Source organism: Leopardus geoffroyi, chromosome C2 (assembly GCF_018350155.1).
Source record: "Leopardus geoffroyi isolate Oge1 chromosome C2, O.geoffroyi_Oge1_pat1.0, whole genome shotgun sequence".
Lineage (NCBI taxonomy): Eukaryota > Metazoa > Chordata > Mammalia > Carnivora > Felidae > Leopardus > Leopardus geoffroyi.
The window spans coordinates 114620551-114640532 of record NC_059333.1 but is presented as its reverse complement, the minus strand read 5'-3'; the positions used below and the strand labels follow the sequence as shown (position 1 = coordinate 114640532).

The 19982-nt window shown below is 36.2% G+C and overlaps 1 protein-coding gene across 5 annotated transcripts in view; it reads left to right on the top strand.

Moving 5' to 3' along the window:
- RNF13 (ring finger protein 13) overlaps positions 1-19982 on the top strand; it is a 165179-nt gene that overhangs the window by 34353 nt on the left and 110844 nt on the right. For all 5 annotated transcript variants that reach the window (XM_045503296.1, XM_045503293.1, XM_045503294.1 and 2 more), the window contains one exon: positions 5995-6075. In XM_045503296.1, the coding sequence (XP_045359252.1) occupies positions 5995-6075 (81 nt within the window). Of the gene's footprint in view, positions 1-5994; positions 6076-19982 lie in introns of those variants that run through there.

Sequence of the window (19982 nt, the reverse complement as noted above, 5' to 3'; positions counted from 1 at the left end):
CCTTGTTTTGTTTTTCTCTGTTGTGGTAGGGAACTGATAAATATTGTAGCGTAGGAACCTATACCTATAAGGGTAGGCAAATATTTTTTTTTATTGTCAAATTAGCTAACATATAGTGTAGTCTTGGCTTCAGGAGTAGATTCCCATGATTCATCACTTACGTACAGCACCCAGTGCTCATCCCGACAAGTGCCCTCCTCAATGCCCAAAACCCATTTTCCCAGTCCCCCAACCCCCCACCCCCCACCCCCATCAATCCTTAGTTCTCTGTATTTAAAAGTCTCTTATAGTTTGCCTCCCTCTCTGTTTGTGTCTTACTTTTCCTTCCCTTCCCCTATGGTCTTCTGTTAAGTTTCTCAAATTCCACATATGAGTGAAAACATATGTGGATCTTTTACAGATCTTTTACCTCTTTGGTTAGGTTTATTCCTAGGTATTTTATGGTTCTTGGTGCAACTGTAAAAGGGATCAATTCCTTGATATCTTTCTCTGTTGTTTCATTCTTGGTGTATAGAAATACAACCGATTTCTGTATATTGATTTTATATCCTATGACTTTGCTGAATTCATGTATCAGTTCTAACAGTTTTTTTGGTGGAGTCTTGGGTTTTCCATGTAGAGTATCATGTCATCTGCGAAGAGTAAAAGTTTGACTTCTTTGCCAATTTGGATGCCTTTTATTTCATTTTACTGTCTGATTGCTGAAGTGGGACTTCCAACACTGTTAAACAGCAGTGGTGAGAGTGGACATCCCTGTCATGTTCTTGATCTAAGGGGGTAGCTCTCAGTTTTTCCCCACTGAGGATGATATTAGCTATGGGCCTTTCATATATGGCTTTTATGATGTTAAGGTATGTTCCTTCTATCCTGACTTTCTTGAGGGTTTTTGTTAAGGAAGGATGCTGTATTTTGTCAAATGCTTTTTCTACATATATTGACAGGATCATGTGGTTCTTGTCCTTTCTTGTATTAATGTGATGTATCATGTTGATTGATATGTGAATACTGAACGAGCCCCACAGCCCAGGAATGAATCCCACTTGATTGTGGTGAATAATTCTTTTAATACACTGTTGAATTTGATTTGCTAGTATCTTGTTGAGAATTTTTGCATCTATGTTTGTCAGGGATATTGGCCTGTAATTCTGTTTTTTAGTGGGGTCTTTGTCTGGTTTGGGAATCAAGGTAATGCTGGCTTCATAGAACATGTCTGGAAGCTTTCCTTCCATTTCTATTTTTTGGAAAAGCTTGAGAAGAATATGTATTAACTCTGCTTTAAATTTCTGGTAGAATTCCCCTGGGAAGCCATCTGGCCCAGGACTCTTATTTGTTGGGAGATTTTTGATAAGCAATTCAATTTCTTCATTGGTTATGCATCTGTTCAAATTTACTATTTATTCCCTTTTGAGTTTTGGTAGGGTATGGGTGTCTAGGAATTTGTCCATTTCTTCCAGATTGTCCAGTTTGTTGGCATATAATTTTTCATAGTATTCTGTAATAATTGTATTTCTGTGGTGTTGGTTGTGATCTCTTCTCTTTCATTCATGATTTTATCTGTTTTGGTCCTCTGTCTCCTTTTTGAGAAGTCTGGTGAGGGGGTTATCAGTTTTGTTTATTCTTTCAGAAAACCAGCTCTTAGATTCATTGATCTGTTCTCCTAGGTTTTTTTTTTTTTTTTCTTTTTTTGATTCTATATTGTTTATTTCTGCTCTAATCTTTATTATTTCTCTTCTTCTGCTGGCTTTGGGCTTTCTTTGCTGTTGGCTTTCTAGTTTCTTTAGATTTGAGGTTAGGTTATGTATTTGGGACCTTTCTTGCTTCTTGAGATAGGCCTGAATTGCAATATATTTTCCTCTTAGGACTGCCTTTGCTGCATGCCAAAGGATTTGGACTGTCGTGTTTTCATTTTCATTTGCTTCCATATATTTTTAAATTTCTTCTTTAATTTCCTGGTTGACCCATTTATTCTTTAGTAGGATGTTCTTTAACCTCCCTATATATGGGAGCTTTCCAAATTTTTTCTTGTGGTTTATTTCAAGTTTCATAGCGTTGTGATCTGAAAATACGCATGGTATGATCTCAGTCCTTTTTTATTTGTTGAGGGCTGTTTTGTGACCCAGTGTGTGATCTCTTTTGGAGAATGTTCCATGTGCATTCAAGAAGAATGTGTATTCTGTTTTGGATAAAGAATTCTGAATGTATCTGTTAAGTCCATCTGGTCCAATGTATCATTCAGAGCTGTTGTTTCCTTATTGATTTTCTGCCTAGATGATCTGTCCATTGTTGTAAGTGAAATATTAAAGTCCCCTATAATAATGATATTATTATCTATATACTTATTTATGTTTGTGATTAATTGATTTATATATTTGGGTGCTCTCACATTGTGGGTATGAACATTTGCAATCGTTAGCTCTTCTTGATGGATAGATCCCTTAATTATGAAGTAATGCCCTTCTTCATCTCTTTTTACAGTCTTTGTCATAAAATGTAGTTTGTTTGACATAAGTATGGCTACTCTGGCTTTCTTTCACCATCCAATAGCATGACAGATGGTTCTCCATCCCCTCACTTTCAATCTGCAGGTGTCCTCAGGTGTAAAATAAGTCTCTTGTAGTCTTGTAGGCAGCATATAGATGAATCTTATTTTTTGTTTGTGTTTTTTTTAATCCATTCTGATACACTGTGTCTTTTGACTGGGTCTTTTATTTATTCCATCTACATTCAAGTGATTATTGAAAGATATGGATTTAGTGTCATTGTGTTATCTATAGGTTTTGTGCATATGGTGATGTCTCTGGTCCTTTGTAGTTTTTGCTGCTTTCCACTCACAGAGTCCCCCTTAGGATTTCCTGCAGGGCTGGTTCAGTGGTCATGAACTCCTTCAGTTTTTGTTTGTCTGGGAAAGGCTTTATCTCTCCTATTCTGAATGACAGCTTTGCTGGATAAAGGATTCTTGGCTGCATATTTCTCCTCTTCAGCACATTGAATATTTCCTGCCACTCCCTTCTGGCCTGCCAAGTTTCCGTGGACATCTCTGCTACTACCCTTATGTGTCTACCTTGTAGGCTAAGGCCTGTTTGTCCCTAGCTGCTTTCAGAATTCTCTTTGGGTTTTGTCAGTTTCACTCTGCTATGTCATGGTTTGACATGTTTTTGTTGATTTTGAAGGAAGTTCTCTGTGCCTCTTGGACTTAGATGCCTGTTTCCTTTCCCAGATTAGGAAAGAATTTCTCAGTTGTAATTTGTTAAGATAAACCTTCTGCCCCTTTCTCTCTCTCTTTTTCTGGAACTCCTATGATGAGGATATTATTTTGTTTCATTGAATCACTTAGAGCTCTAATTCTCCCTTCATGGTCTAGTAATTTCCTTTCCCTCTTTTTTTCAGCTTCATCATTTTCTAGAATTTTATCTTCTATTTCACCTATTCTCTCCTCTGCTTCTTCCATCCTTGTTGTTACTGCATCTAGTTTATTTGCATCTCATTTACAGCATTTCTTAACTCATCATGACTATTAGGTCTTTGATCTCTGCAGCAATAGATTCTAAGCTGTCCTCTATGCTTTTTTCAAGCCCAGCTAACTATTAGTCTTATGACTGTTATTCTAAATTCTTGTTCAGATATATTGTTTATATCTGTTTTGAGCAATTCTCTGGCTGTCATTTCTTCCTGAAATTTCTTTTGAGAATTCTTCTGGTTCATTATTTTGTCTTTTACATTTTGATAGCTTGTTGTATGACCTGCACCTGCGAGTACTACTATATTAAAAAGAAGTCATACCCTGTCCAGGGCCTGGCACTTCAGGTAGCCCTCTGTTGTTGTGTATTTGGCTGCTCTATCCCACTGCTCTTAGTAGTGGATCATTTGGACTTTCTACCAGGTGTGCTTTGACTTGTTCATTGAAGTAACCTTGAAAAAAAGGAAAGGTGGGGGGGTGGGGGGGTTGGTGAACCTTATCCCAAACAAAGAGGAAAATGAAAGGGGTGGATAAAAAAAAAAAAAAAAAAAAAGACCAGGCAGAGAATCAAAGAAACTAACTATAAGGCTTAATCCAGAGAGAGAGGAAAATAAAGAAGGAAATACAGAAAAGGTGTAAAGAGAGCAGAGTAAAACTGCTTGATTAAACAACAACAACAACAAAACCAGAACAGAAAAAGAAGAAAGAATGAAAGAAAGAAATATGTATAATAAGAATGGACCAAAAATCAAATCAGAAACTATGAGCCTGATTCCAAAGGGGGAAAAAAAAAGAGGGCAGAAATAAAAAGAAGGGAAAAGAGAAGAGAAGGAAAGAAAAGAGGAAAAAGAAGACCAGAACACATAAAACAGCAGGACAGTTGTCTGTTGGTGCCTGGGACTGGTGGCTGTGCTGATCTGGAGGAGAGGCAGTCTGGTTCACTCGGTGTCAGTCCTGCTCAAGTAGATAAGCTGTTGCCTGGCATGGAGGGGCGGGGTTTGGTGTAAGCGGTCCCACCTTCACAGGGGGTGGCTGTCCTGTTCTCTGAGGCCCCACTGTGTTGGTGATGGGGAGAAAAATGGCGACACCCCAGTCTCTCATCCCTGCACTGGGTATCTCAAACCACGCTGTTCAGGCAATGCTCACAGAGCAGTGTCAGCAGTCAGCTTGCCCTGCACCACAGTCCCCCCATGTCTCCTAGGCACTCTGCCAGGATTCAAAACCGGATGTTTTAAAGGATCCCACTCTGTGCAAACCTGGTTCTGGGGTAGTGCCACTCTGCCCAGTCAACAAAGGGCCTCTGGCTGGCACCTGCAGGGTTGTTGTCCTTGGAGGGGCAACATATCCTCTTCCCACAGTACTCGAGGAAGGGGACTGTTCTCTCCCAGTGCCCCCTGAGATGCTACCATGCCTGGGGCTGGCTCCCCTCCTCCCCCGGTGCCCACATATGGCGGTGGCTCCAGTCCAGAGAAAGTCCCACACTTTTGAAAATTCCAGTCTTCAGCTCCTATGACTGTTTATGAAGTGCAAACTGGCACTCTCCCTATTTCTTGTTCCCTGGTCTGTGGTCTGGAGAGGGACTTCCAATACCGGACTTCCACAGCCTCTTTTTCTTTCCCTTTTGTCTCTCCACAGAAGGGTTTCCCCCACTCTGTGTCTATGCCACCGTTTTATCTCCTCCAATTCACATACATGCATCTCAGTTCGGCTAAGCTGTCTCCCTCCACCTGTGGAGGTTTTTGTGTCCCTTTGCAAGCTGATTTCGTGGGTGCTCCAAGTGTTCTGACCTCAAAACAGCAGTGTTTGAAGGACGAGGGAAATCCAGGTCCCTATACTTCTCTGCCATTCTAACTCCTCCGAAATGATAATTTCTTAAAAATGATTTGATGCTTCTTTTTTCTCTGGGGAGAAGGCATCTTTCGTAAGCTAGAGCCAGATATCCTGTATATCTCTTCTATTAAATCAGACCCTTTAGAGAAAGTCAGATGGAACTCTTGCAGGAAAATAATCTGTTTAGAAAATTCCTTGCTGGGAGTGGGGGCTCCCGGGTAGCTCAGTCAGTTGAGTGTCTCACTTTGGCTCAGGTCATGATCTAATGGTTTGTGAGTTCAGACCCCACATCGGGCTCTGATGTCAGGGGAAAGACAGCTTCAGATCCTCTGTCCTCCTCTCTCTCTGCATCTCCTTCACTCCTGCTCTCTCTGTCAAAAATAAATAAACATTAAAAAAAGAAATAAAGAAAATTCCTTGCTAGAAAATTGTGGGAAAAACTCAGGAGGTAGTAAGTGGTTTAATGTTATAGAATTGCTGCTGTTTAATAATTATGTGAAATGAGAATCTAATTTATGCAGTTGTATATGTAGTAAATTGTATATATTCCTTGCTATTTTAGTGAATGTATATTTACAAAATTGATTTAATTGTGTTAAGCTGCGTTAGTAGATCAAATTGTGGAAATGACAACTTAAATAACCTTTTTGTTTTTAGTGTTATGTGTAACTTGGTTGTAACTTGATTGTTTTTAATTTTATATTTAGTATAATTTTGAAAATGCATCTCAGACATTTGATGACCTTCCAGCAAGATTTGGTTATAGACTTCCAGCTGAAGGTTTAAAGGTAAGAAAATAGTAATATATGGTAAAAGCACAAGGTATTTAATAAGGTGATTTTTGTTGCTCATTATTTGTTTAAAGAATGAAAATATTCTTACTATTATCATAAAACCCATACATATTCATTGTAAAGGGTTCAGACTATTCACTTTTTTGGATAATTTAATCATTCTGAACTAGCCACTGTTAACATTTTGGTATGTATTTCTAAACTGTTTTCTAAGATATATGCCCAGTGTGGGTGGGTGTGTGTGTTTATAGATATAAGTGTATGTATATATTTGTGTAAGTGTTTGCTTATATAATGAATCTGTATTTAACATTGATAGAAACACGCTACTTGGTTTCCAGGCTTTTCGACTTAATTTGCTATCTAGAACATCATTTCATGGTATTAGAGAAGGATCTATGTTTTTATTTGCAGTGGCTGGAAGGTTTTGCATTATCAGGAAATACTATGAATTTTTGAACATTTATTTGTTTAATTTTTCATGTGGATTTTTAAGTTGTCCAGTTTTTGCTATTATAAACAGTGCTATAGTGAATGTCTTCATTTTTTTGTATTTGTCTATTTATTTGCATAAGATGCATTTCCAAATGTAGAATTGCTCTGTTATGGAACACATTTAAAATTTTATTGTATATTCCAGATTGCCTTTTGAAAGTTTGGGACAGTTTAGAATCCCACCAATAGTGTTTGATACTGTGTTTTATCCCCTTACCCTCTTCAATACTAAATATTACCAAATTTTAGTTAATTGACAAAAAAATCTAATGAGATTGAACATATTAATGTCTTTTGCCCTGTGTGTGTGTGTGTGTGTGTGTGTGTGTGTGTGTGTGTGTGTGTGGTGTATGTATGCGTGTGTGTGTGTGAATGCGTGCATGTGAATAAGAGAGTGAATTCCCTGTTAATGCTCTTTGCCCATTTTTAAACTAAAATGTCTATCCTTACTGGGGCGCCTGGATGGCTCAGCTGGTTAAGCATCTGACTCTTGATTTCGGATCAGATCATGATCTCATAGTTGTGAGATTGATCCCTGCATCAGATGGCGCTGACAGCACTATGGAGCCTGCTTGGGATTCTCTTTCTGTCTCTCTCTGCCCCTTCCCCCTTTCTCTCTTTCTCTCTGCCCCTTCCCCCTTTCTCTCTTTCTCTCTCAAAACAAACAAAATGTCTATTCTTACTGATTTCTAAGAATTCTTTATATACTGGAAATATTAATCTATTATTTGCTATATGTGTTTTAGGTCATTTTTTCTGGTTTGTCCTTCATCTTTAACTTTAAGGTTTCAGTAGTTTTGTTTATGTAGTTAAAAATTGCTATGCTTTCCTTCTACCTCTGGGATTATGGTTAGAAAGTCCTTCCCCATTACAATATAATATGAGGCTTTTATGTTATATAAGTGAGAATACATGAAATTGTGTATATATGTACCACAGAATGTTTTCAGGTTGTTCTCTCTTAAAATTCCACTTTTAAGTACCTTAAAACTATTATTGTCATTTAGGATGACAGACACCTTTAGAAGGGGCATATTAGTTTTTAATTTTTTGAAGATTTTAAGTTATTAAAACAAACTCCCAGCATTGTAGGACTATTTCTTACTGTAAAAATATTTAAACAGAAAAGAAGTATATTGAGGAAAAAGGAAAAGCCTGCCATCACCCCTTCCTCATCTATACATATCAATCCCATTTCCCTCTTCAGTGTTAACATCAGGGTGTTATGTGATCTTACAGACCTTCAGATCTTTTTCTGAATATGTGGTGCTTTTTCAAAATTTATGAACTCAAGAAGTTCTTAAGTGATGACGATTTGTGTATATGAAAGGTTTCTTAATTTTTATAATGGAATCAACTCTAGCTAAAGATGTCCAGAGTATCATATCCTGGAGAAGCAGTTTCCAAATTGTCAGGAACAAAACACAGAACCTCCTTGTAAAAATGGCTTGATAAAGGATTGATGCAGCCACTGACCCCCAAAGCGCATCACCTTTTCTCCCATCAGTAAGCCTCTGTGGTCTTCCCTCAAAACATCCTGCCTCCACTGCCATGCCACCCAAGCTAAAGAAATATCCTTTGCCAGGCTCTTTCTCAAATCTTACACCTCGATTGTTCTATTTGCCTGTAGGCCACATAGTTACTAGCCATGTACTTTAAGTGAAATATTAGCTATGATGGATGCTGGGTAATACGGTTTATAGTTTTTGTTATTGTTTTTATTTTTGTTGTTTTAGTCTACTTTGGGAAGGTAGAATTCATCGTGTGGAGAAAGTGGTTTCAGAAAATTTGGGGCACTGTGAATGACAGATCTCCACTACAGTGTTAACTCTGAAATTTGATTTCCCCCACCTCCCCACAGTTGGCATTTGATGTCTAAGAGATCTTTTCACAGCTTTACCTATAGATCTAGCATGTTCCTAGAAAGCACTGCATGGTATTCTGTAATATGAAGGACCATAATTTATTAGCCATTTCCCATGGACAGATATTTTGGTTTCTTATCCAAAATTAAATTATTTCTCTAGGATAGAGGTTTAGAAGTATAATTGAGGAGTCCCTGGGTGTGTTCATCTGAAATTTTCATAGATAAAATAAATTTCGTTTCCAAAAGGCTGTACTAATTTATTCCTATTAACACTGCATGAGAATACTCAATTTTTTAAAAGTTTATTTATTTATTTTGAGAGAGAGAGAGAGAGTGTGTGCCTGTGGTGGTGGCCGGGCGGGGCGGGGGGAGGGGCAGAGAGAGAGGAGAGAGAGAATCCCAAGCAGGGCTTTGCGCTGTCGCTTCAGAGCCTGACTAAGGGCCTTGATCTCACAAACTGTGAGATCATGACCTGAGCCAAAACCAAGAGTTGGATGCTTAACCAACTGAGCCACCCAAGTGCCCCAGAGAATATCCATTTTTCTAAACCCTTTTCCACACTGGATATTACCAGTCTTTTTAACCTTTCCAATCTGATGGGCAAAAAGTGTTATTTTGTTGTAATTTGCATTTCTCTGCTTACCAATGATTTTGAGCTGGCATCCTTTCTTTCATTCAGCCTAAGAAGTCGGGCAATCCTTTTACTGAAGAGTCTTTCTTCTTAGTAAGCTTGTTTAAAGAGTTCCATTAACTCCTGATAACCATAGTCTTTTTGGTGCTCCTCTATTACTCTGCTATTGTAAATTCAGTTTACATTTAAAAGATACTTTGACAAAATTGTATATTCACTGTCAAAGAAAGAGTAGTGTTAAATATCTGCCTACTTTTTGCATTGTGACAATATAGGGCAAGCCCAGGAAGTGGCAATAAAGAGAGAATGTTCTAACAAATTGTTGGATCATTATGGACATCTTTTATATTTGCATGGCTGGCTTGACATTGCTCAGAATCAGAATTCACAAATAATAGGCTATTATTGTTTACAAGGAGGACTTGATGGTGATGAAATGGGGATAGCTCGCTGTAGTGAAATGTCTGTAAAACCAATCAAATGTGTTAAAAGTATAAGCAAGTTAATTTAAAAGCACAATATAGTTATTAAGAGATGTGGCTGAGAAATATTTTACTTTTAAACTTTGCTCAGAAAGTTTAGGTGGGATAGTTTTGGTGGGCATATATTCTATATTCTGTAGGTTTTATGATATTCTTGGATTCTATTATTTATAAGAGATCAGATATTTATAATGTAACACATGTCAGTCGAAATTGTATGTTTACATTCCATTGCTGTATATGCCAATAGTAAGCAAATGGTGTTTAGAGGCTTTTCTATCCCCCACTGACATTCAAAAAAATATTCAAGTATATAAAAATCAGAAATCCAAAGAAATTTGAGTTTTAATGTAAAAATGAGAATCTTGGATTAAAAGATGGTGTGTTAGTATTGTAGTTTGAAAAAAGGGTTTGATATTTTTCCCTGGGGGAAGTTCTGTGTTTTCAGTTACAGAGTTTGATTGGCTGTTTTGGCAGGTAATTTTTAAATTTTTTTAACTTTTTAAAAAAAAATTTTAAAGACCATGTGTCTGTGCCTCAGATCTGAGGAGAAGATATATGGCATCAATATGTTCCCTTAAATCTAAATATCTTGTAGGAGACCTGGCAATGAAATACTGTATGGCGTGGTCATTGTCCAGAGTTAGACATTCACTAAGAATTCATTACTGATAGTTCCCATTAGGCTTCTTCTATTACTCCAAAAATTTATAAAGTTTCCCCATGTTCTCCACTCCATGCTCATGAGGTCTTTACCCAGAATATTTTGGTGGTGTACTGTAAGATAGGCCTCTATTTTTATCTTTTGAATATGAATAACCAACTATTAGAGCATTGTTGAATAGTCAAGGTTTTATGTATTGATTTGTCATGCTAGCAAGCTGTCTTGCTAGACTCCAGTTTATTATCAATACAGTTGGAATAATTTAGTTACATATTGAAGGCCAGTCTCAGAAGGATCAAACTTTTCTAGGTTTCTTACTGCTATACTTTTAAGAAGTGACTTGATAAGTAGAGGAGATAATGACGATTACTAAAAAATTCAAAACAAGATTTATCTTTAAGGAAGCCTTAATCAGTAAGCCTAGCATCTGATTTTTTGAGTATAGCTATCAATGGCAAATCTTAATTTCAGCAAATTACCTTTTGGGCTAGATATACTATGATCATTGTATACAGTATTGTAATCTAGTACTTAGTGTATGTTCTTCGTGTTATGAGGAGAAGACCTAGACGATGAAGGTCTTGGAATGCAAATTTGTCCTTGACTGTATCATTCCCGGTATTGGGAACAAAGGTACAAAATAAAGGGTTTTCCTTATATGACATATGATTTATTTCTCCTGATAATTATTCTTAAATTGGCACCCTATGTTATCACTAGTTAATTTCCCACAAACTAGACTGTTTGAAAATTTACTGGTTAACTTCGAGATTCTTTTGTAAGAAATGATTTTGTTTAATACAAAGGCTTGAGATTAGAAGAGAGATTTTGTTTTTTCTCTAGTGAGGGAAAATGCAAACATTGCAAGGAAATGTGGTTGCTTGGATGCCTTATTTGTGATGCCTCCTTTGCTTTCTTTGTAGGGAAGATGCTTAATAGCTACTTACTCTATTTTCCCTCCCAGAACACTGGCTAGTTTTGTGATATGAAGAAGTCTTGCTAAGGCTGAATATACGTGGCTTCCTAGCTCCCAGGAACTTGTTAACTGTCACAATATCACCTTCAATTTGTAGACTGAAACAAAGGTCAGAGTTCTCTTTTCAAAGGATAAATAAGGAAATGACACATTAAAATAAGAAGTAAAACCATACCAGTTTATACACAAAATAGGAATTATAAAATCTAAAGACATTTCTCAAATGCACAAATGTACAAAAAGAGTACTTCTTCAGTGAATTTTGAGCTTTTAAAATAAAACGTTTCCTATTAATTTCAAAGGTAATGATTGCTCATTCATTTATTAACTTTATCAGGGAACAGAGCATCTCATTAAGATGTGGAAAATGGTGAAGAATTATTTCATCATGACAGTTTATCACTTGGAAAAGAAGCGTGGAGAGAGTAAAGGGGAGGAGAGCCTGAAGGAAAGCATGGAAAGTTTACACATATCCCTCCTATCTTGTGTGGAATACCCCAAATCAGACCATGGCTCTTTTTCTTCTGCAGTTTGGGCCCTAGTCTCTTCTGTCATCCTTGGGCCCATCCACACTGACCTGTTTAGTTTCCTACCACTTTATAAAGTCAAAGAAGGCTAAGATGTCTGGTCTCCTAACTCAGCACACTTCCCCAAACTTCCCTGTTTTCATTACTGGATTTCTGAGTTGTTTGTTCACTTATTAGCTTTCACTAGATTTCCTTGCTAGTGTTCTCAATTTGAAATGGTAAAAGTAAATTTTTATTCTTCTTCCCATGAAAAAATAGTTTTCTGATTATAAGCAATATATGCTCACCATAAAAATTGAGAGACTATAGGACATGTATAAAGAAGAATATGAAAATCACACAATTCTACAACGAAGAGATTGCAGTGGTAGACTTGGGTATAACTGTGTGAATTTCCTATAGACACTCTTATTCCTCCATTTTAAAAATGTGTTTGTATATGCTATTTTGTGTCTTCTTAAAATTTGGCAATATCATGGCATATCCAGTATCATGGATATCTTTTCATGTAAATATATATGCATTCATGTCATCACAGTTTTTTTTTGTTTTTTTTTTTTTTTTACAATACTTGAATTATACCATAATGTAACCAATCCTCTATCATTGGCTGTCATTGTGTTTAGGTTGCTTTCACTTATTAAAAATTATGAAATATTTCTTTTATTTAAAAAATTTTTTAAACGTATTTATTTTTGAGAGAGAGAGAGAAGAGAGAGAGCATGAACGGGGAAGGGGCACAGAGAGAGGGAGACACAGAATGGGAAGCAGGCTCCAGGCTCTGAGCTGTCAGCACAGAGCCCGACGTGGGGCTCAAACCCACGAACCGGAAGATCATCGCCTGAGCAGAAGTCGGCACTTAACCAACTGAGCCACCCAGGCTCCCCAAAATTATGAAATATTTCAAACAGAGGATAGAGTAGGGGAATAATAGAACATCCTATATACCTACCACCTAGATGTTGATAATTTGCGTTTTTAAGAAGAAATAAAATGTTACCAGTGCCATTGAAACATTTTTAAAAAAATGTTTATTTACTTAGAGAGACAGAGAGAGAGAGAGAGAGAGAATACAAGTGGGGGAGGGGCAGAGAGAGAGGGAGAGATGGGATCCCAAGCAGGCTCCTCACTGTCAGCACAGAGCCCCTATGCGGGGCTCAAACTCATGAACCATGAGATATGACCTGAGCCAAAATTGAGTCGGATGCTTAACTGACTGAGCCATCTAGGCGCCCAGAGCATTTTTTATCCTTCCAAATTTCATTCCCTCATCTTCCTCCTCACAGATAATTATTATCCTGAAATTTATATCTTTCCCATTTATGTTATAAAGCATTTTTCACCTTCTATATGAATCTATAAACATTGTTGCACCTGGTTTTAAAGTTTGTTTGCTCTGGCTTTTAAACTTGCTTTTTTTTCACCCAACACTATATTTGCAATTTATCTGTATTATACTGTCTGCATTCATTTTAACTGTTGCATAATACTTCATTTTATGAATATGCCACAAGTTTTTCATCATTTTATTGGTAGATACATAAAATGTCAATTTTTTTTTGCTATTATATCTCTAAAAATCCCTCCTTGTGTATATTACAACTAGATGCCATTTCACACTCATGAGATTAGTGAAAATAAAGAGTGTAACAATATCAATGGCCAGCAAGGATTTGAGAAACAGGTAATCTTATATACTGCTGGTATACAAGAATGTCTGACCACTCTGGGGAATTTGGTAATATTCCACTTCTTATCTCAATGATAATTTGCCATAGTGAAATAATTAATTTTTTCCACATTCAATATATTTCTCATTTCTTTTATAAATGAAACTGTAATCATTGTCTTTGAAATTAAGAGAAAAACTAATTACTAGTACTAATACCCTTATTACTTTGTACTGTTCTATTTTATGTTTACCTGCATTATCCCTTTTTGCCAGTCGTCATTCTCTTTGAATACTTAATACTGAAATAATTTCTGTAGCTAGGATCTGACCATTTCCATCAGCAATTTTAAGTTCTGGCCCTCTTAATTAGATTGATAACTAGTTTGTATTCAACTTCAGTTAACCAGATTATGCTCAACTGTGACTGAGTTATGACAAATTGCAAATGGCAAATGATGTGATGAGTAATGAATGCTTGAAGGTCTGTTTGTTTCAAAAAACAAAAACAGAAAACAATATGTTTTTTGCTTCATTACCAAAGAATTCTTTTTTTTTTTAATTTTTTTTTTCAACGTTTATTTATTTTTGGGACAGAGAGAGACAGGGCATGAACGGGGGAGGGGCAGAGAGAGAGGGAGACACAGAATCGGAAACAGGCTCCAGGCTCTGAGCCATCAGCCCAGAGCCTGATGCGGGGCTCAAACTCCTGGACCGCGAGATCGTGACCTGGCTGAAGTCGGACGCTTAACCGACTGCGCCACCCAGGCGCCCCACAAAGAATTCTTTTTAGTCAGGATTCACTTTTGTTCACAAAACTAAAGAATTTCTCTGCTGCCTCTTAAGTTTTCACAGATTTACTTTCTGTATTTGTTTCTGAACTCTTTTGCTGTTAAAGATTTTGTTAAGAGTTATGTAAGTGATTAACATGTTTGAAGCCCTTATGTTTTTAGAGGATCTGTCAAGTACTACAGAGTATAAAATGTGAATAAATATTCCTTACTAGCTTGTGTTGACCATTTGTCAGTTTAGGAGGTGATTTTAGAGGATATGTGTTCCCAATGTAAGCTCAGTCCACTTAGAATTCCTTTTGTTTTTAGAGCAACAATCTTGTTGGATGTAACAAATCCTACAAGTATACCACAGACTGAGCTTTTGATTTTCTACTCTGTTGGTTTGGTGTTTAGAGTGGAGTGATAATGTGTGACTGGATTTTTTTTCTTAAGCATGACAATGATGTGATTATAATGGTGGTGTGGTGTGTAACATATTTACTAAAAGGCCTTGTCCACCAGAGGGCACAGTCATTTTGTTTTTTAAAACGTCAAGATATGGTCTATGGAGTGAAGCATTATAAGTGTGCTGAATGGGAAACACATAACAGATGGCCTTTCTTCATAGAGCTTGGATATCAGAAAATAAAAATCCTGACAAACAACTGCTTCTGTGTTAAGTAAAACTCAAGGCAACAATCTTTAAATTTTTATCAGTTATGTTATTTTTAGGAATTAGATTTGATATAGAAAAACCAAAGGATTATAAATAGATCTGTTTCAATATCTCTTTATTTAACTCTTTCAACATCAATTTGAGTGAAAAGGGAATTGTTGATCTCATTTCCTAGCTTTGTCCTAGATACCATGGTTTATTGCCCTTCCCCAGGCCCCCCCCCGCGCCCCCCCCCCCCCCGCTTTAATGACAAGGTCATTAGTAAGTTATTATGCCTGCATATTAGTTTGAAGTAGTGAATTTAGGGAGAAGGTACTTGTTAATTTACCTACAAAAGTGAAATTCTGTCTGCAATCAAATCTTATTTTGATCATGTAAAGAAAGGTACAGACGTTTAACAAGATAAATTATATTTAGTTGGAACAGTCAATATTCTAAAATCCAGAGGTGATCATATAGGCATTTGGGATATATTTCCACTTACCCAATGTGATCTAGGAAACAAAGGGAAAAAGAAAAACAAAAAAGCATCTCCATAAGATAAAAACATGTTTTCTTGTTGTCTGTAAAAATAGTACTTACTAGTCACAGTGGGCTGGAGCCTGTGCAAAGAGGTGATCCCCTTCAAGAGCATTCATGAAACATGTGTTTCTAGATGACCTTAGGCAATACAGATACTACTTTTTTTGGTAAGAATTTAATAAACAACACTAATAGTAAAAACAGGAATATTTAAGATACAACCTTAAGTCCTACTAAAAACCATCTAGTTCATTGATTAGCTTTATGTCCTCAGTTTTTAAAAGTTTTTGTAATTAATTAATGTATTTTTAAATTTACATTCAAGTTAGTTAGCATGTAGTGCAACAATGATTTCAGGAGTAGATTCCTTAATGCCCCTTACTCATGTAGCCCATCCCGTCAACCACAACCCCTCCAGCAACCCTCTGTTCTGTATATTTAAAAGTCTCTTATTTTTTCTCCCCCTCCCTGTTTTCATATTATTTTTGCTTCCTTTCCCTTATGTTCATCTGTTTTGTATCTTAAATTACTCATATGAGTGAAGTCATATGATATTTGTCTTTCTCTAATTTTGGTTAGCATAATACCCTCAAGTTCCATCCACATAATTGCAAATGACAAGATTTCATGCTTTTTGATTGCTCAGTAATACTCCCTTGTATATACACTACATATATGTGTAAACAGGTTTACACATATGTGTATATGTGTATATACACCACATCTTCTTTATCCATTTATCCATCGATGGACATTTGGGCTCTTCCTATACTTTGGCTATTGTTGATAGTGCTGCTCCAAACATTGGGGTGCATGTGCCTCTTTGAAACAGCGTACTTGTATCCCTTGGATAAATTCCTAGTAGTGCAATTGCCGGGTTATAGGGTAGTTCTAGTTTTAATTTTTTGAGGAAGCTCCATACTGTTTTCCAGAGTGGCTGCACCAGTTTGCCTTCCTATCAGCAAGGCGAAAGAGATCCTCTTTCTCTGCATCCTCATCAACATCTGTGGTTGCCTGAGTTGTTAATATTAGCCATTCTGACAGGTGTGAGATGGTATCTCATTGTGGTTTTGATTTGTACTTCCCTGATGATGAGTGATGTTGAGCATTTTTTCATGTGTCGGTTGGCCATCTGGATGTCTCCTTTGAGAAGTGTCTATTCCTGTCTTTTGCCCATTTCTTCACTGGATTATTTGTTTTTTGGGTGTTGAGTTTGATAAGTTCTTTGTAGATTTTGGATACTAACCCTTTATCTGATATGTCATTTGCAAGTATCTTCTCACATTCCATTGGTTGCCTTTTAGTTTTGCTGATTGTTTCCTTCCCTGTGCAGAAGCTTTTTATCTTGATGAGGTCCCAATAGTTCATTTTTGTTTACTTAATTTATTTTTAAGTAATTTCTACACCCATCATGGTGCTCAAACTCATGGCCCTGCAATCAAGAGTCATGCTCTTCAGACTGAGCCAGCCCACTGCCCCATATTTTTTTAATAACAAGTTTATTGAGATACAATTCACATACCATACAATTCACCCATTTGAAGTGTATCTTTCAGTGGCTTTTAGTATATTCAGAGTTATGCAGTTATCACTACAATGAATTTTAGAACATTCTCCTCACCCACAAGAGAAACTCCATACCCATTTAGCAGTCATTCTCTGTTTCTCTTCAACCCCTCCAGTTGCAGCCCTAGGCAATTATTAATTTATTTTCTCCAAACTCTCTAAAGAGTTGCCCATTCTTGACATTTCATTTATAAATGGGATCTATAATATGTAGCCTTTTGTTTCTGGCTTCTTTCACTTAGCATGTCTTCAAAGTTCATCTGTATCATAGCATGTATCATTACTTCCTTTTGATGGCAGCTAATATTCCAATGTATGGTTATACCACATTTTGTTTATCTCTTCATCAGTTAGTGGACATTTGGGCATTTTTGGTTATTATGGATAATGCTGCTGTGAACATCAGTGTATATGTTTTAATGTCTACCTATGTTTTCATTTCTCTTGAGTATATACTTAAGAGTAGAATTTTTGGGTCATATGGTAACTCTGTTTAGTCTTGTAGGGAACAGCCAGACTGCTCCAAAGTGGGTTCACCATTTTCAGCTTCACCAGCAGTGTGTGTGGTTTCCAAGTTCGCCATTTCCTTGTCAAGACTTATTTTTAATATCTATCTATCTATCTATCTATCTATCTATATTTTATAGATTTTCTAGTGGGTGTGAAGCGCTTTATCATTGTGGTTGTGATTTGCATTTCCCTAATCATTAGTGATGTTGAGCATCTTTTCATGGGCTTATTAGGCAGTCATATATGTCCTTTGAAGAGATGTCTATTCAAATCCTTTGCTTATTTTAAAATTGGGTTCTGGCTCATTTGGTTAAGTGTCCAACTTCGGCTCAGGTCATGATCTCGCGGGGTGTGAGTTCGAGCCCTGCATCGGGCTCTGGGCTGACAGCTCGGAGCCTGGAGCCTGCTTCGGATTCTGTGTCTCCCTCTCTCTCTGCCCCTCCCTCAATCACACTCTTCCTCTCAAAAATGAATAAATGTTAAAAAAAAAAATTAAATTGGGTTCTATGCCTTTTTATTTTTGAGTTGTAAGATTTCTTTATGTATTCTGGGTAAAAGTCCCTTGTTAGATGTATGATTTGTAAGTACTTCTTCCTATTCTCTGGCTTGTCTTTTCATTTTTTTGATGATGCCTCCTGTTTAATTTTGATTAAGTCCAGTCTATCTATGGTTTCTCCTGTTGTTTATGTTTTTGGTATCTTATATAATAAATCGATATCTAATCCAAGGTCATGAAGATTTATGTATGTTTTCTTCCTGGACTATTTTGTCTTAGTTTTTAGATTTCGGTCTTTATTTTGAGTTTATTTTTCTATTTAATGTGAGGTAGAGGTTCAACATAATTCTTTTGCATGTGGATAATCCAGTTTTCTCACCACCAGTTGTTGAAAAAGCTATTCTTTCTAGATTACGTTGTCATGGCCCCCTTGTTTTTTTTTTTTTTTTTTTTTTTTTAAAGTCAACCATAAATATGGAAGTTTATTTCTAGAATTTATATCCTACTCCATTGATCTGTGTATCTGTATGCCAGTACCATACTGTCTGGATTACTACAGCTATGTAGTAAGTTTTAAATTTGGGAAGTGTGGGTCTTTCAACTTTGTTTTTGTCTTCAAGATTATTTTGGCTATTTTGGATACCTCGAATTTCCATTTGAACTTTAGGATGTCAGTGTCTGGGGGAAAAAAAATCCATCTAGGATATTGACATAGATTCAGTCAAAATTGTAGATTAATTTAGGGAGTATTGCCATCTTAACACTATTACGTCTTCTTATCTATAAAATTAGACTGTCTTTCCATTTATTTAGGTCTTTTTAAATTTCTTTTAACAAAGGTTTATGGCTTTTAGTGTACGAGTCTTATACCACTATTATTAAATTTATTCTTGCATATTTTGTTTTTGATACTGTTGTATCAAAAAATTGTATTGTTTTCCTAGTTTGCTTTTCAGATGGCTCATTGCAAGTGTGTAGAAATGGTTGATTTTTTACATTGATTTTGTATTCTGCAACCTTGCTGAACTTGTTTATTGCTAATTGTGTTTCAGTGGATTCCTTAGGATTTTCTATATACAATTGACTATTGTATTTCTAGATACAATCTATAAACAATGTGGATTTAGAGGCGCTGACCCCTACGTGGTCAAAAAACTGTGTATAACTTTTGACTCCCCCAAAACTTAATTACTAATACTGTTGACCAGAAGTCTTGCTGATGATATAAACAGTCAACACATATTTTGTATATGTATTACATTTATATACATAAAATAATATATAAAATATACAGTAAAATTAGAGAAAAGAAAATATTATTAGGAAAATCAGAAGAAAGGGAAAATACGTTTATAGTGCCATAGTATATATAAAAAAAAATCCATCTGTAAGTGGCCTGTGCAATTCAATCCCATGTTGTTCAAGGGTCAACTGTATAAACTCATGCCCTCTGCAGATTCCTTTCCAATCTGAGTGCTTTTCCTTCCTTCCTTCCTTCCTTCCTTCCTTCCTTCCTTCCCTTCCTTCCCTTCATTCCCTTCATTCCTTTTTTTTTTTTTTTTTTTTCCTAATTGCCCTGGCTAGACCTGCCAGTACATTTTTTAAATTGGAGAACATTTTTCATTATTTTGAAATTTGAAATGTTTCTTTGACAGGAAAGCAATGAATGTCTAAAATAGGACAAGGCAAATAATCCTTGAAATTCCTAAATAATCCTATTTAGTAACTTTTTGCATAGAAGTGTCAAGAGCAGACATTCTTATCTTGTTCAGTAGGGGCAAAGAATATAGTCTTTCATCATTAAATATGATGTTAGCTACATAGTTTTATAGATGTCCTTTATTAAGTTGAAAAATTCCCTTCTATCCTTCTATTTGTAGTTGGTTGGTACTTTGTTTTAATTATTAATTTATATAATTTTGTATTTACTAGTGAACCCTGGGAGAATAAGTATATATTCATAATGTAGTTATATTAACCTCATTTATTATTCTGGTTCTCTTTATGCTTGTGGATTTGAATTACCACCTAGTGCCATCTCTTTTAT